Source organism: Amblyomma americanum, chromosome 5 (genome assembly GCF_052857255.1).
Source record: "Amblyomma americanum isolate KBUSLIRL-KWMA chromosome 5, ASM5285725v1, whole genome shotgun sequence".
Taxonomy (NCBI): Eukaryota; Metazoa; Arthropoda; class Arachnida; order Ixodida; family Ixodidae; genus Amblyomma; species Amblyomma americanum.
This window is the reverse complement of record NC_135501.1, coordinates 204,542,159-204,559,197: the sequence shown is the minus strand read 5'-3', so window position 1 is coordinate 204,559,197 and position 17,039 is coordinate 204,542,159. Positions and strand designations below refer to the sequence as shown.

Genomic DNA, 17,039 nt, shown 5'->3' with positions numbered 1-17,039 from the left:
ATCGGGATTAAGAGAATATTGACGAGAATCGAATAGAGTTATTGGTCCGTAAGCTAACTCCGAACCGTTGAGGGGTGCAGCGGCAGTGATAGTGAAAAGCGCGAAACGAGCGAAAAAGGCAGTCGTGCAGTATAGTCCAGTTTCAGTCGTGAAAATATGTGCCCGTATACGATAGAAAGCCTATATGTCGTCGCATTTGCGTAAACCACTTTTTCGACCTAGAACCAAACCACAGTCAGAATCACAGCTATGTATGCTGATGAAAACTTCATAATTCTTATAAGTACGAGTGGAAATACTATTATTTTGCTTCTTAAAAAAAGTATTAAATTTTCGGTTGCTGCTTTTGAGGGCAGCTGCTACGAAACCGCGCGACATCCAAGATAAGCGCCGCATCATCTTCCGTGCTTCAGCCAATTGGTGAGCTCGCTTTGAGGGATCAGACTCACGGGGCTTCAAAGTTGGAAAATATGCCGTTGATGCGTAGCCGGAAAGTCGGCGGCCTGGTCCAGCAATGCCGATCAAGCTACGTTGCGCGCGGCGTTCGGGCTGCAAAAGAACCAGCCGCAAGTGGTGACATCTCGGTTTTCAGAGCCAAAGAACGTCGGCTTCATCACCACCATCATCAGCAAAGTTGAGTCCTTATCGGTGACCTCCAACTATTCCTGTTCACCTCTCGCCGTGCACCATGGCTTCGTTGTTCGAGCAACTTTCCGGGGCACTTCGCTTCTCCCTGACTATCCTATAGTCCGCCCGCGCTCCCATTATCCCTTCGGTATACGGTCGAGATTTTCATGAGCCTTCTCTGCTGCGTTGCCTCCTGTCGGGTTAAATGCGTGTGTATTCTGCGTTGTAACCTTTTCTTTCTTCAATTACACAGCAAGAGCTGCATATGCGACTTTCTCCTTCGTAAACAGTGTCGACGTCTTCGTTATCTCCTGTCAATTCAATTCAACTCAATACGATTCACCACCGAATTGAACTCTATCCCCTGCTAGCAAGTGAGGATGTTGTCCATGCACACATGGGCCATAGGCGGTCACGTGATGCCTGTGATCATGTGGTGCTGACAGCCAAGAGGTACAGCTATCACCCTCTGAATTCGTAGTCCTGGGACTCAGAGGAAAAAGTTTTCGGGATATCACTTTTGTTCTTGTTAATTCGGCCGTCTTCGTGTTCGTCTTGATCCTCCATTCAGAGAAAAGAGGGGCATGCACATATTCCCTGTACCCCCCCCCCCCCCCCTTTGTCCTTGCCCTTCCCTGGAACTGCAGGATCACGATGGCTTTAAAGGTGCACTAAGAATGCCCGGAACGTGCAGATAGAATTCCCGCGGTAAAAAGACGAGTTCGGATTCCTCTTTAGCGCACCTTTAAAGGGACACTGAGGACAACACCATCCATTTATTGTTCTTGAGCAAAAATTGCTTCTTTGGCTCTTTCTGGCTGTGCTGACCTCTGTCCGGCCGGAAAAGAAGCAGATATCGCCGAGAAAATTATACTTGAAAGTCTTCCCGCCACTGGATTCGAACTCGTGACGTCCTTACCGATGAGGACGGGTTGCCGTCGGTTTGATGTGAAAGGCAATGCATAGAGTATAGTCTCTGCGGCAGATCTCCCTTGTCATTTTATTCGGGTAGCGCATGTCACGAGACGGACACACGAGCTGGTGAATGCACAGTCCAATGTTTATGAAAAAAAAAATGTCGCATTAAACGAAGGAGCCGAAAGAAAAAAAAACTAGGAATGCTTTTCAGGCCGCTAAGAGGTGCTCGGAGGACGGTCTGCCGTACGTCTCCGGGAAAGCTTGTGTTTCTTAAACACCGGACAGAAAATTATGTAGAATAAATAACATAGAATAAAATGTGTTGCGTACTGCGAGATAGCCGGAGCTGAGCTGTGGAAAGGTAACAGCACCGAAGTACGAGGTGCAGGGCGGATACAGCAACTCACATCATTACGATTCGTGACTCGTTAGCAGTATTTATATCAACGGACTTTCTCTGACCACAGTCGAGTACCTCGGCGGTCGTTCGCCGAAGCGAGCCGACTCCTGGTCGAACTCGATGTGGCGGAACCCGGCGTGACCGTCCGGCGACCGTCTGTGGCCCGGCTCTTTGGTGCCGTCGTGCTGGTGCCGGCAGGCGCTGTGCAACTCTGCGGCGAGGCTATTGGTGCTGGCGTACCTCCTCGGCACGCCGTTCTTGGGCTTGTGGTGGCAAGGCGGCGACAGCGGCCTCTGCTTATTATCCGGCCGCGGCTGCTGCTTCTCGGGGTTCTGCAGGCGGCTGCAGCTGATGGCGCTGACGCGGCTGTAGCCGCACTCTTCCTCCCCCATCGCCTCCTTGGGCTCAAACGCCGGGTTCACGTAGGCGGCGGCGGCGTACCGGGACCCGTAGGTCGGCCGGGGATCCCGGGCGATGTTCCGTTGACTCTCCTTTTTACTGGAACAACGAGAGTATAAGAGAAGGGCCAGCAGATGTGAGAAACGCTTTGAAGACTCCGAGTAAATTAATAATAACAATAATTGGTTTTGCGAGAAAAGAAATGGCGCACTATCTGTCTCGCATACCTCGGTGGACACCTGAGCCGCGCCGTGCAGGAAGGGATAAAGGAGGGACTAAGAGAAGAAAGGAAGAAAGAGGTGCCGTAGTGGAGGGCTCCGGAATAATTTCGACCACCTGGGGATCTTTAAGCTGCATTGACATCGCAGAACACACGGGCGCCTTTTGCATTTTGCCTCCATCGAAACTGCAGACTTTGTTTTTGTTTGCACACTTCATCATCATCACCACCATGCTCACAACGTCCACTCCAGGACAAGGACATATCCCATTGACCTTTAGCTAAACTTTCTTAAGGGTAACAGTGTGCAAAAGACGGAGTCGAAAGAGGAAGCACATGACGCCTAGTTATCTGTGAATAAACTTCAGTTGTAAGTCAGCGCTCTTCCTGTGCTCCCTCCTTCATATTTGCCGAGAATGTATAACCAATGCTTCCGTTTAGCAATTATATTTAACTAAGCCTGTCCTTTGCCTACTGCAGCCACTTTATCTCTTCCTAATTTAGTCTGTTCACATAACCTCTCTGCCGCTCCCTGCTTCGTTTACTTTGTCGTGGAACCCACTCCGTCAACCTGGCTCTGTTTCCTCTGGCTCTTGCCCCTTCCCTCCGCGCACATTCTTTTAACGCTGCATGTTTCTTTTTTGTTTCTTGTGTCAGAAGCTGCGAAAATTCATAGTGATTCCCATTTTGCTACTGTACTTGTGCAGATCAGAAAAGGAAGGTTCAGTGGTTAGAGCACTCGGCTATACTGAGCGGGACCGATTTCAATTCCAGCCGCGTTTAGGTGGAGGCGAAACGCAAAAGGCACCCGTGTGCTGTGCGATGTCAGCGCACGTTAAACAACTCCAGGCGGTGTAAGTAATCCGGAGCCCCCACTAGGCCTCCCTCATAGACCATATGTGTCACTTCAGGGCAATGAACCCCACAATTCACTATTTATAACTGGAAACTCTCAGACCTTTCATCCTCCCGTAGGGGACGAGAACAGGTAGAGGTAGTTGTGGTAAATATAGCAGAGAGAGCCTACTACCACTACCAGGTTCACTGATCACAACCATCGATCACATGACCGCAGGCTGCACATTCCCATTTGACAGGAGGTGGGCATGTCAATGCTATACCCTTATTTTGTCACAAGTTCTAACGAAGTGATGGTGTTTGAGTTTTGCTGCAACTACAAATTCCGGCTATAGGCTTCTAAAAGCCCCCCCCCCCCCCCAGTTCCAGCTGTCATAGATGCTTAAGGGAGATGCCAAGGTAGATGTGACCGTGAGGATCCAGACACAGTGCTTTACTTGCAACGTACACTCCCCGTCAGGGGTCTTCAGGCCACAGGGTTTGCTTTCATCCGTGCATAGTGGAGCATTCAATACAGCCGTCAAGCTGCGAAATCACGTTAGGTGCCTTTCATGGCCCTGTACGTTTCAATGTGCCGCGAGTGCTCCACTATCCGGATCAGAGCAGACCGTGGGGGCCGAGTACTTTTGATCGAGACTGTACCTGTTTCCATCCTCTGCGGGGTACTGGTCGGGCAGCGATTTGAGGATGCGACAGGCGAGCGCCGGCAGCAGCAGCAGGAGGGCGCCGAAGGCGATGAGCGAGACGCCCACCAGGAAGGCGTAGAAGGCGCACACGGTGCCGGCCACCAGACAGAGCAGCCCCGGCACCACCAGTCCCAGCACGGTCTGCCGACCTACGGGGTCCGCCACCCTGGCGCCGTCCTTGCGCGTGACGTCACGGCAGACGTCGGCGAGCGACGTCTATGGAGCCGTGACGTCAGACTTCTGCCTCCTGGGTGGGGCCCTCGGCTTCAGCACCTGCGTCCGGGAAGGTTGAGGTGTCCACCGCGAGTCAGTTACTGTGCTTTTCTTTTCCTCTTAACAACACACAACAGAGTCAGCTCATTTTGGTTCTGCAAGACTGTCGAAGAACAGGCACCGTTTGTTGCCAAAGTAAGAAAGGCAGTCGCGAAAATTGAGCACGTGATGTGTCCCTAACGGTCACCTTGTTAACGGAGCTCATCTGAATGCACAGCGATCTGCGCTTTTTAAGGCGGACTACGAAACCACCCTTAAGAGGTAGAATGTGGCAATATTCATTGCGTCGAAAAATGGCGCATTGTAAAACTTTATATGAAATTGGGAAAGTTGACTGAGCACTGAGCAACTAACAATTCAAGACACATTGGCTGCTAATTAGCCACTGGATAAACAGGGAAACTTTCTTATATACTAGATTGTTCATGAGAATGGCCCTATTGGAGGTCATCAGTCACTATGCAAATGGTCACTGACGACCGACCTGACTGTGTTTAGGGCTATTTATCTTTCCCAAGCCAAAGGAGGTGGCGCAGTGAGCGGACGTAACGGCGGAAAGAAAAGAGCTGGCGATACTCGGATCTCCCTTGACGCTGTTGTGAAAATGTATCATCATACATAGGCGGATGGATCTACAGAAGCTTCACGCACGATTATTGTGAGTTCGTTTCTCGCCGCCCTGCCCACTGCGGCGCCATGAAACAATGGTAAACTAAACAAAGCAGAAACACGAAGTGCAGACCACCCGTATACGATGGTCAGGGCCGAAGTCACTCCGCACGCGGCCGCGTGCACAACTCGATCTACCGCAGTGTGTTCTCTGTCCCGGCTCAGAACGCATACATGCGGGCAGAGAGAGACCGCCCACAGCCAGACACGCAGATAAGCTCAGCGTGCTGCCACTCGTCAGTGTCCATAGCGGGGGCAGGCACAGCTCGTACGCCTCCGCGAGCGAAGCGGCCGCTTTGTTCGCCACTGCTCCGCACACAATGCGACGTCGGCCTGACCGCTGCCGCTGAACGCGGGCCACTTCATTTGAATGTGTGTGCGCGCAGCTCCCGGGCTCGTGCGCTCGCATCCAGTGCAACGTCCCTTGCTCGCCCGTTGAGCTCGAAGAGGAGGGGATGCGCGCGACCATGGCGGCTCTTTTATTTTTTTGACGAGGTGCACAATGACCGTTGTCGTCGACGGCGCTGGCCCCCGACGCGCTGTCGCTCCCGTTTTGTACTTGCCGCGCTCAGTTGATATTTCTTTCCTTTTTGTTGTTGTTGTTGTTGCTTGTTGGTGTCACTGCACGTCCTTGTCGCCGTCAGCAGAATAGGAAGGGACAACATTGGTGCACCTGCCCGCTGGTCTGCTTAATGGCCGGCACGCGAGCTCTATCTAGATGAAGCGCTGCCTCTCTGACAAATCCGTGGTACGCTGTGGAAGCTTACGAGGGTCACCGAGGCCACAACTATAGTGCGCCGCAGAAAGTATGCGCCTTGCCTTGGCAGCTCTTGCAATGGCTGTTTGGTAACGGGACAAAGAGTACCAAAGAGCAGCTTGGCCTCAAGCAGCGCTTTTGTGCTTCTGTTTTAACGAGCTGACGCCGTAATCGCGATGAAGAGACGCTACGAATTGGAACAGGCTGACAGGCGCGGTCTCCTGATTGGGTGACTGTAATCCCTTGTTAGCTGCGCGAGAGAGTAGAGGTGTGTGCCCGAACGTGCCATGCTTAGGGCTAGTATGCGGTCGTCGCCTTCCAAGCAGCATTTGAGAGCCGAGCACGCTGAACTAAGCTTCTTTTTTCATGGCGAACGTACGTATACAGTCGTTATATGAGCATAATAAATGCATAGTACTTACTGGGTGCATGCACTCGTACACACATAATTGTGCATTCTTCACTTGCTGTAATGTTTCTTTAAAGCATTTCGACTCTCAGTCAGCTCCTTCTTTCATCTTACATTTCTAGTTCGTTCTAATGCACTGCAAACTTAGGCTCGCACCGCAGAATGCGTGCAGAACAGATTATAACTAATATTGCCAGTAATGGAGTGGTATGTGTAGATTAATCTGCCAAATGTGCGCATTGACTATGAGAGACGCCGTAGTGGGATTTCAACCACCTGTGGTTATTTAACGTGCACAGACATCCCACAGCACACGGGCGATTTGGCATTACGCCTACATCGAAATGCGGCCGCTTCGGCCGAGATTCGATCCCGCTGCAGGCATATTGCCAATCACAATAATATACGTGATGGTCTTTAAGTCAAAAAGTGTCCAGACATTGAGGAACCTGTGACATGCTACTAAGCCGAAGGCACAAACCCATCCCTTGTTTCTGGCTATCAAATTGGCTCGAGCACTGCTATTATAATAATGTGTTCTTCTATTGCTACCACTTGTTATCTGAAGTTTGAGTGTAATGAAGACGCTCCTAGAATGGCCCGCACTTTGAAAGGCTCCTGATGTACCGTCCGCAGAGCTGTAGCCTCGCTTTAACCTGTGCCTGATAGCTCATCTTCGCTGTTCAATATTCATATGCCTGCCGCACCTCGGACTGTCACTGGCCGCCAAGGACGCGAGGCATCAGAATCGCTCGGAATCGTTGCCTTAATTGTCCGTGCTGGGGCCACGTGCTCGGCGCCATCCGGGAAAAACGCACGTAGCTCACCTTTTGCCTTGCATAATCTTCCCCCCCTACACCGGATGCATGCTCGCTCCGCGCCGTTTATGTCATCTGGCTGTTCTGGCACCGCACACATTCGCACTGCTGCTGCTACACGGCGCCTGAGGATGCCGCGAGGAAAGGACGCGTGCGGGGCCTGCTCCGCCACCGTCGCTTACAGCCAGGAGTTTGTCGTACGCTGCGGCAAGTGCCTGAGGCAGTTCCACTGCGAGTGCGTCGGCATCAAGAACGAGGACTTGGACCTGGTCGTTGTGAACGGAGTGAGCACGTTCAAGTGCTTCGCCTGCACGAGGCGTCATGACCCGGAGAGGGCTGCTGTCCTGGGCAAGGAGATGTCCTCAGGTACCGGTGTGGGCGTGGCCCGCGGTGGGAACCAGCCAGACACACCACCCTCCGAGGACACCCTCGACCTCCGCCAACTGGTACGCCTCCTTTGTCAGAAAGTGGACGGTATAGCCACCGACGTGCGCTCACTGAAGATCGAAAGCGAATCTCTTCGTGAAGACATTGCTAGGGACATTGAACAGCGGCGGTCTGTCCCTAGCGACGTCAGCTTCGACGGTTCCTTTATTGGACAGCGACAAGGGAACCCATCTTCTGACGACCTCGATGATGCCTGTTCAGCGACGCGACGTCAAAACGCGTCTTGCGACGACCTGGACGACTTGCGTCAGGCAGCCGTACTTCTACGTCGTGACGTCGAGGCGCTAACCACAGACGTACGCCTTCTGAAGGGCGAAAGTGATTTCTTCCGAGTGCACCTCGCCGGTGCCACACAGCTGTTAGGAACCATCTGTCTCGGCCCGGACAAAAGAGCCGGCCCGTGTCCGTTCGCGCAGGCGCCGAAGACTTACGCGGACGCATTGCGAGCCAACGCCCGCCATTGTGTTCGAGATGTGGTCGAGGACGCTTCCAGTGAAGAGGCGTGGAACCGGGCGGCCGTTTCGGCTCTGGCTGAGGATGCTAGCAGCAGCAGCACAGCCACTGATCCCTGTCGAAGTGTTTCGCCCTCCACCTCCGGCATGCGGAAGCGCCTGCCTCCACGTCACCTTGAACCTGTCGTGCTTTCTTCGACCACGCTGACCTCTCCGAAACAGAGGCCCGCTGGTGGTCTCTCCGTGGCCCGCCGTAGTCGCAGGCCGCCACCGTCCATGGGAACTTGCGCCGACAGTACTCTGTCGGCCGCTCCCAAGCAGTACAGGCGTCGGGCGCTGTTCGTTTCCCGTCTGCATCCGTCAACCACTGGCAAGAGCGTCTCTGAGTTCGTCGATGGGGTGACAGGGGGCGCCTACCCTTGTGTGTGCACAAGACTGCCGTCGAAGTACGACAGTTACACTTCGTTTCACGTGTCGGTGAGCGAGAAGGACTTTGAAGGGCTTCTACGCGCCGAGCTGTGGCCCGCGGGTTGCCTGTTCCGGCCGTTCCGAGGCGTGCTGAAGCGCGGCTGCGTTGGTTCCTCCGCTGAATAGATTGCGGATGCCGAGAAGTCGCCAGGAGCTTCCCATTTGAACCTTTGAGCCTCTAGGCACTTGCTATCTCGATGTCATTTCCTCGATGTACTTAACTTGGCTGCGGCGAATGTTTAGTTTGCCGAGGAGGTAATTGCCAACAAGCACTAGGTATGCTAAGTAAGTGCTAAGATTTTGCGCGCATAACTTGTTGACGGAGCTGTTTTCATCTCAGAGATATCCTTTGCTTTGTTCCTTGATCAAACAATTTTGTGCATAGTTTCGGGTTCCATTTTTTCAGTGGTAGATAATAAAATATTAAAATTTACACACCATCTGCGGCACTGCTTTACGCCTGTGACTGTTTTGGGTGCCTTGTCTATCGCGTAAGCAAAACTATCGGGTGAGAACGCGCTCAATCCTGGATGAATTACACGACACTTAAAAAGATGTATACATAACATTTCATTGTTTGCGTGCAAAGAAGACGGGTAACGAGAAAGGCAGATTGTTTCATGAAAAAGTCATGTCTCGCTTCAAATATTCGGCGCATAACTTGTGCCGACCCAGGCTGTATTCGTTATAGAGCTGCTGTAGCCTTAATAGTCTAAGCTATGTCTTTCACCGTGGTCTAAGCCGAGCTCAGTACTCAGGAACCATGCTGCAGCAGCTGCGTTAGTAAAAAAATTTTGTCACTGCACTTCAGTGTGTTTCAGAAGCATGCACAATACTCAGTGTAAACCTATATACAACATGGCATGAATGCATTCAACGCGTGCGGAGATTAGTTTTCTTAATTTCATTCAGAGAAGATAATCAGTTGAAACCATTGTGGCGCCTAATTCTATTTATTGTTGAAAATAATTGGCGCTCTACGATCTCGTTCTGTGTATAACTCCTCTATCTTAGCTTACTCCGCTAGGCCGCGTACGGGAAGCCGTGGTCTCCTTTTGACGTCAAAGCCTCGTAAAGAGGACGACCCGACCATGCAGTGCTCACTCACTGAGCCAGCGGGTATATAGGAGACTGGTATTCGAGGAGGCATTTGTTATCCAAAGTTATGAGCACCAGATTGCAACAAGTTTTCTTTCATTGTCCCTGACTTCTCGGAGTCCCTTGGAATGCATGACTTCTTTTTTTATTGCACAGCCTTCGTCAAAACGGCAACTCTCTTAGAATGTTGCTTTCCTTCCCTTACAGAAATTTCTTTAGACAGCCTATAGACTGTCCATATACCTCTGTCTATAATGTCTATAGACTGTCTATAGACGAATCCTAGAGGATAGTCAAGAGGCTATGCAAATCCTATAAGCAGTGTATAAGACAATCTCTGTATTTATGGCCATTCACATTTAGAAGACTTTTTTCTATAGACAGTCTCATAGACTATGAATAGACATAAAGAAATATCTGTAAGAACGCAATAGAGTTTATAAGAAGTCTACAGACTGTCCATAGAACATTTTTATAAGTGTTCCACTCTAGCTGTATTGAGTTCTCCGTGGTCTTTACTACTTGCTTATTCTGTGCCTATTTTCTGAGCTGCGGTTGCCGCTTCATCCCGGAGCTCTTGATACTGATGTAAACACTGTACTTCAATTAATTTCGTGGAATCCCAACTTCAAGAAGGCATTCTGTAAGCATGCTCTTTTCGAACTTTTTGTTAGCTTAAATGTTGTTTCACACCCGTAAATGTAATTCGCTTTGAAGAGGTTCGGGTGTCTCTGCACTAAAATATCCGGCCCTGTCTACAGACGATTATCCAACTCTTCGATGCGGATGCGCGCGCAAGATAGCCTTGATGGGACTTCAAGCAAAGCGACGGCAGTCGCACCCGGATAATGAGGCCAGCGTGTGTGTAGCGACGCTATAATGACAGTCATGACAGTGCAAATGCAGTGTGAAGGCCGTGTGCTAATGATCGGCAACTTTTTTTTTTTCTGTGTGCTTATTATCAGTCAGGCGAAGACAACACAAACAGAAGGCCTGTTTCGTCCTTACGCAAGTTCCACGTGGTGCACCACTTTTATCGCATCTTCCCTTGAAGATGTTTGAATCAAGAGTTTAAACTGCTGACATACATACGCGGTTTACAATCGGGAAGTAGCCGGATTATTTTTTAGAGATAATTAAAATGGAAAGTACGAGGAGAGATGCCTTTCCGCAATAATCATTGTGCGTGCTTCAATGGCATTTTCTGAGGCACCTATCCTTCTATGCCAAGCCTAGGGAAATATTCTTGAATGGTCTTGCTCTACCCCTGTTTATTCTTCGTTAAGATATCAGTGACCACTACGTCAACACCGACGGAAGTTGTCACTGCAAAGCTTACGTACACTGTCATTACTTTAGCAGAGCCACTTTTACGAGACCAACACCTTATCGTTGTCCTATCGTCTTGCAATTAGACGCAGTGGATGCTGGGAAAAATTTTTGCTGAAGCTGATATACATCAATGCCAGCACTGATGTTGCTGGCGGTGCTATATCATAGAAGTTAACGAGAGTGTCTTGATAAGCGGTGTTTGATAATCTTATTTGCCAACTTAGTGAAACTGAATAAACTTGGAACCGTTTTACAAACGCTGCTGAAGTAGTGAACAGCTGACATCTCCTTAGAAGTTGTACAGCTCATACTCCTTAAAGTTTAACTTGTAACATTTCCAGGGTTCGCGGTCACGCCATGTCTGAGGCCCAGAAACAAACTCACCTGCACAGTTCGATCATCCAGTTAGTTACCTCCGGCGCATTTTGACGAACGTGTCATCTACGCGACGGCACAGATGGCCAAGCTCTGTCGCATCTTCGTGGGCTTTTCCAGAGGCCGTCGCAAGCACATCCTTCGGCACAACCATACGCTGAAGCTCCGGGAAAGTTCACTGATCGCAACTTCCAGTGGGTACTCCAGGAGGATGCACGTATGTATGTTTTACCGGAAGGCGATGACGTCTGACACTACCAAACAAGGCGTCCGCAGAGAAGACGTCTCGCCTAGCATCCGCATAAAACCAGAGGATACAGGCGCGATGCTTGAGCGATCCCAGCCTGGACGCCTTGCGCAAGTGTGACTCCTGATGTCGTCGTCCGAATAGCATGCGCGGCGCGCAATTGAATGAGGCGCCTCTGCTGGCGGACGCCCGAGACGCGGGGAGGACCCCGCCTTCTTTCGCTCCGCTCGGCCTGGTACGCACAACGCAGCCAAAGCTGTACGCGAGCGCGCGCACGCTGCCAGCCGAGCGTGACGCTAGCCTAGTCGCTGCTGCGCCGCCCGGACTCGTGCATTCATCCTCCACCCTCCCGTCGTTCGGTCGCTAGTCGTCGTCCAGTTTCGGGCGTCGTCCGCCAGGGAGAGGGACGATGCATTGTCGCTCCCGTTCCCTCTCGGTGCGGAACGCGCGGCCAGCGCAACCTAGCGACACCACCGGATATCCTTCCTCCTCCCGTTGGTGGGCCGCCACGCGTTACACTTGTCGCTTCAGTGTTTGTCGCTTTTCTGGATGCAGTGTGTGACTCCCCTTTTGTTTAGACTGCGTGTCCGCGAGGGTCTTGTCTTGATCCTCCTGCAAGAGACAGCGCTGTAGCTTCCGGCCTGCCCTCCAGCTCTTCCTCTCTTCCTCACCTGACCCCCCCTCCGGCCACCTCGTAGTATTGTTCGGCCCGGTATAACGCTCAAGTCTTCGGCAAAGGAAGGACAATTTGTTGTAGCGCTGGTACGTAGTACGTGCCCTGCTCCGCTTTGAAAACCATCTCGCCCCTCGGCCCCTCCTCTCCCGGCTCTACTACGGCGTGGTTTCTACGACGCTGTCTCCCTCGCTGTCTTTCCTCGACGTCGCGTATTTTTGTTGTTTTTTTGGTACTGTGGGTGTTTTCGTTCGAGAGCGTGTTTTTGTTGTTGTTTTTTTTTCTTTTTACCCGCCTTTATAGTTGCTTACCTGCTTGCGTTCTTCGGAGGCACAGAGCGTGACGACAACGGCGACGTTGGGATACGCTTCCGAAAGGCGGTGTTCTTTTCCTCTCCCCTCGCCCGCTCTTTTTCTTCCTCCTCTTCCTCTCGACGCTTTTCAGCCACTTAAGTCGTTGCGCGCCCGGTCGGCGAAAATTTTGCCGCATTTTACTCCTCGCGCGCAGGTTTATACACTGTCGTCGCCGTGCTCATTGTGCGGGACGTTATTCAGCTCACTAACGAGCTCGTTCATGTTCCACTTGAAGTGCACAAAAGGTAACCTTATTTTCGAGACAGCGTAAGCATTCTCCCTGCATTGTTGATAACGTCTGTTTTATTTATGGGAACCGTAAGCTCTCCTTTTTCAATGCTTTGGGTAGCTGCGGAAAAATTTCAGAAGCGTTTTCAGCAATTGCTTTGGTTGAGCTTAATATAAGGCCAGAATGTTACTATTTTTAATGCCGTATTTTTGCTTCCTGAAATGGAGAGAGGATGATGGGGAGGGGTGTTATCGTCTTTACAGACGTAACTTCAAATAAATAGTCAAACATGAGGGGTACTGGAAATCAAGACGAAGGACAAAGAACAGATACACACAGCACAGGTTTCGCGCTGCCCCTCATGCAATGAATCGCCGTTGCCGAATTGCCCAAGTTTCCACCCTTGTCAAATAGTCAAGCTTTAAATAACAGCGCAGTCAGCCTGCAAACAGACCTCGCTGTTTCTTCGGGAGCCATTCGCGTTTGTATGTACTCTTGTATTTTAAGGGTGTTGGAAGAAAAATATAACCTGAAAGTGAGAGGTATCCATTATATTGTTTTTGGCTTAAGGCTGTTTGATGGTGGTTGTGATAGAGGCACTTGTTATAGCAAGTAGCGAATTTACACTTTTGAAACTCTCATCTACATCCATAACCCAAAAACGCCGAATTGTCAAAAATTGTTCGAAAGTAAATTAACCCATCACCCTGCAAAGTTCTGCTGTTATGCTTTAGCTTTGTGACAACAGGCATTTCAAAAGCTGTGAAGTCTTCAATGTCAAGATGAAAGACGTCTTCAATAGTCTTTGATGTCAAAAGCTCCAGTGTCAAGAGTAAAAACAGATCAGCACCCCGTTTCTCGAGTTGCTGAAATGCAACTATCTTTGAGGACATAGGAGAGGGTTTATTAAACCCCCTCGGAGCAACTATTCAAACCATAATCGTTAGTCTCCTGATGCGACCCGCACAACAGTATTCGCGCATCGCCGATTCGCTGTAATATAAGCGAGGAGATGGTTTGCACTGGCCCGATAAGAAACAACAGTTCTAGTTCACCGACACGTTGGGTGCTGAACAGTGAGTGGCAGTTCCAAATGCAACCTCTGACCGCAGTACTGGCCTGGAGGGCCGTGATGGTCGAGCAGTGGGCTAGTTAGGCCGCGTGTCTTCACCTGCCGCGGCCGGACGACGCGTGAATGAGAGAGCGAACATGGATGACCGCGTCCGCAACCCGCTTTGTCTCTCAGGACAATGGTTCTTCAAAGGGACGACTGCGGAGCTGCCGGGGTGACAAGTTCTTGCGTAACTTTTATTCCGCACCTATATTGACCTTGGTGGCCTGACGTCTTCAGCGTGACTATTAGAACAGTCTGTCTTACTGCGCTCTGTAATCAACTACCGCTGATTACCAAGGGCTTTTGCGCAGCGGCCATAACGCATGCGCAGAAGACACTTCGACCTCTTTGTTGGCTAGCCGAAGCTTTCTGCCTCTACCTTCGTCACCCCTCTGCGGTTGTTCAAATGACCAGGACAAGAGGAATGGCGATCTGTAATTACTTGCTACGCACCGAAAGACGATGATAATGATGATTATGTCCTAAGGCTTAATGGCACATACCCATGGCGGGGGATTGGCCAGGGTGCATTGCGGAAACAAATGCACTCATATGGACACCGAAAGACGATGCTCGAGCGTCTCCATCTTTTTTTTTTCTTTCTTCGTACGCTAGCCCATTCTGGCCGGGAGCTCAGTCAGCCACTTTGGAAGAGGCTTCATCTTTTTGAAGGGTGGACAACGTAAGGTCCGCATTCACTGTTCGCTTTTTGTCGCATTCACCCCCATTGACGGAAAACGAGGAGCCATGACGAGCCGTGACTGGTTTTTGCGAACAGCTTTTCATGCTTCTCCCGCCTTACCACCGCCGGCTTGAAGGAGTCAGAGCACGAACGCCTTCGCTTTGTCATAACCCACGTTCATAGCCTCCCTAGAAGCGCAGTAAAGTCGATAAATACACGCCAACGAGAATGACAACAAAAAACGATGGTTGAATTTTCCGGATATCACTGTTTTAAATCCGATCTTGACATACCACTGTTCACTGTGCTGAATATTCGGTACAGCGAATATTCGGCCCGGCCATTCTTAAGTTGGTTATTCGAAAAGCTTAAATGTTGAAAAAAACCCGTAAAGTGAACATCGGAGGCCTTATTATCCTCCATCCTTCCTGGGATACCATCATATATTTGCTGTTCTCATTCTTGTCTGCGATTTCTCGTGTATGTATGTATGTATGTATGTATGTATGTATGTATGTATGTATGTATGTATGTATGTATGTATGTATGTATGTATGTATGTATGTATGTATGTATGTATGTATGTATGTATGTATGTATGTATGTATGTATGTATGTATGTATGTATGTATGTATGTATGTATGTATGTATGTATGTATGTATGTATGTATGTATGGTTTATGGTTATGGGGATTTAACGTCCTAAAGCGACTCAGGCTGTGAGAGACGCCGTAGTGAAGGGCTCCGGAAATTTCGACCACCTGGGGTTCTTTAACGTGCACTGACATCGCACAGTACACCGGCCCCTAGAATTTCACCTCCATCGAAACCGGCATCGAACCCGCGCCTTTCGGGCCAGCAGCCGAGCGCCATAACCACTTATCCACCGCGGCGGCTGTATGTATGTATGTATGTATGTGTGTGTGTGTGTGTGTGTGTGTGTGTGTGTGTGTGTGTGTGTGTGTGTGTGTGTGTGTGTGTGTGTGTGTGTGTGTGTGTGTGTGTGTGTGTGTGTGTGTGTGTGTGTGTGTGTGTGTGTGTGTGTGTGTGTGTGTGTGTGTGTGTGTGTGTGTGTGCGCGCACCCGTGCGTATGTGTGCATGCATTTTTGCTTAAATTCGTTTCTTTCTCGCTTCCTCGGAATGTACGTAAGGCACGAAAACCGCAGCGACGTTTACCCGGTCACGGACTCCCCAGGATGATGCCGGCGGCATTCCCACCAGGGCGATCAGACACGCTCCGCTAATGGACCGAGCTCGGGTCACAGCGGGCTCTTTCCGGGACTGCGTGTGCGCACGATTCCAGCATCGAGCGTTTATGGTCGGCCGATCGCCGCGGCAGGACCTGGAACAACGCTTACCTCACAGGATTATCGCCACTGTGACCCACTGCGCTCAAGACTCCCATCGCTTGGCATGCGTGGCTGAAAGAAAAAATTAATCCTACCGGAAGCCTCCTTGCTTCTCGGCCTCCACCCTTGGGTCACGAACGGCTAAACCATTACAGGGAGGTCACTATGTTGTGTCGGTCCTTGTAACCAAGGGAGATACATATCCAACTTGCTAGAAACTTCTTAATAGATGCTACACGCGACACGCGCACAAGAGGTTTGAAATTAGTTAACACCCGCCTAAGCGGTATGCGGCTGACAACGGTTATAGCGTAACACAGTGGTGTTACGCAGGGTTAGTCGTAAGCTTAACACAGTGCGGTTAATCGTAAACGAATTCAAACCGGCGGCATGTGTCATTTGCCTTGACTATCGTGAACAAAAACTCGACAAATTCGTACATGGCGACAGCTTGGAGCTGGGCCAGTTGATGCGAGATCATCAGCTTGTCATCAACAACGCAGGAGACTGGATGTAGGGACAGACTCGTGCACATAGTCGCACGTTCGTGTCACGTGAGTTCTGTTAACGTGACATCTTTTAACTTGATGTCGTCAGTATGTTTCTCGTTAATTGTATGGGAACCGTTTGTGCCTGTTTTGATACAGTATAGCGCTTTGACAGTGAACCACTGCATGCTCACCTCGTAAATTCTCTCATGACTGTACAGTCGGGGACAAAAGTCTCTGGACCATGTGTTCCTCAAACGAAGCCGATATCTCTGCTAATGTCAGCCGGCTGGAGACTACGCTTGTTGAGGTGGAAGGGAAAATTTTGGTTCTTCCTTCTGTACAAGTGTGGTCTACAGCCGCCGGCTAATAGCAGATATATCGCCTTCATTTCAGGAACAAGTGGTCCACAGACTTTTGCCTCCGACTGAATAAAGCTAGAAGCTGCGATGCAAAGAAAGAAGAGCCAGGCGGAGACGGGCCCTAGAGGTGGGGGGGGGGGGGGGGAGGGGGGGGGGTATTCGGGGTTGTGCTCTGTTTCTTTAACCTCTTTGCCTCAATCTCGTTATTTTAAACAGTTCGGTTATTTTCAGTGACTGCGCTCAGGAGTGCAGAATTCGCGGGGTCGGCTGAACCACTTTCAGTCACGCGACGCGAATCTCGGCTCCGCGGCATGCACCGAATCGCTCCGTGCGT

General features: G+C 50.5%; 2 protein-coding genes across 2 annotated transcripts; one reads left to right on the top strand and one right to left on the bottom strand.

The window, feature by feature from the left end:
* Nucleotides 1-1,962: 1,962 nt before the first annotated feature.
* Nucleotides 1,963-11,574, bottom strand: LOC144133496 (uncharacterized). The gene is made up of 3 exons (XM_077666634.1): nucleotides 11,216-11,574; nucleotides 4,065-4,381; nucleotides 1,963-2,443 (listed from the first exon to the last, which is right to left on the bottom strand). The coding sequence occupies exon 3, from the start codon at nucleotides 2,335-2,337 to the stop codon at nucleotides 1,984-1,986; it is 354 nt and encodes a 117-aa protein (XP_077522760.1). The 5' UTR covers nucleotides 2,338-2,443; nucleotides 4,065-4,381; nucleotides 11,216-11,574; the 3' UTR covers nucleotides 1,963-1,983.
* LOC144133495 (uncharacterized) lies at nucleotides 6,870-8,669 on the top strand. Its single transcript, XM_077666633.1, has one exon. It carries the CDS (start codon nucleotides 6,911-6,913, stop codon nucleotides 8,525-8,527), a length of 1,617 nt encoding a protein of 538 aa, XP_077522759.1. The 5' UTR covers nucleotides 6,870-6,910; the 3' UTR covers nucleotides 8,528-8,669.
* Nucleotides 11,575-17,039: the final 5,465 nt, after the last annotated feature.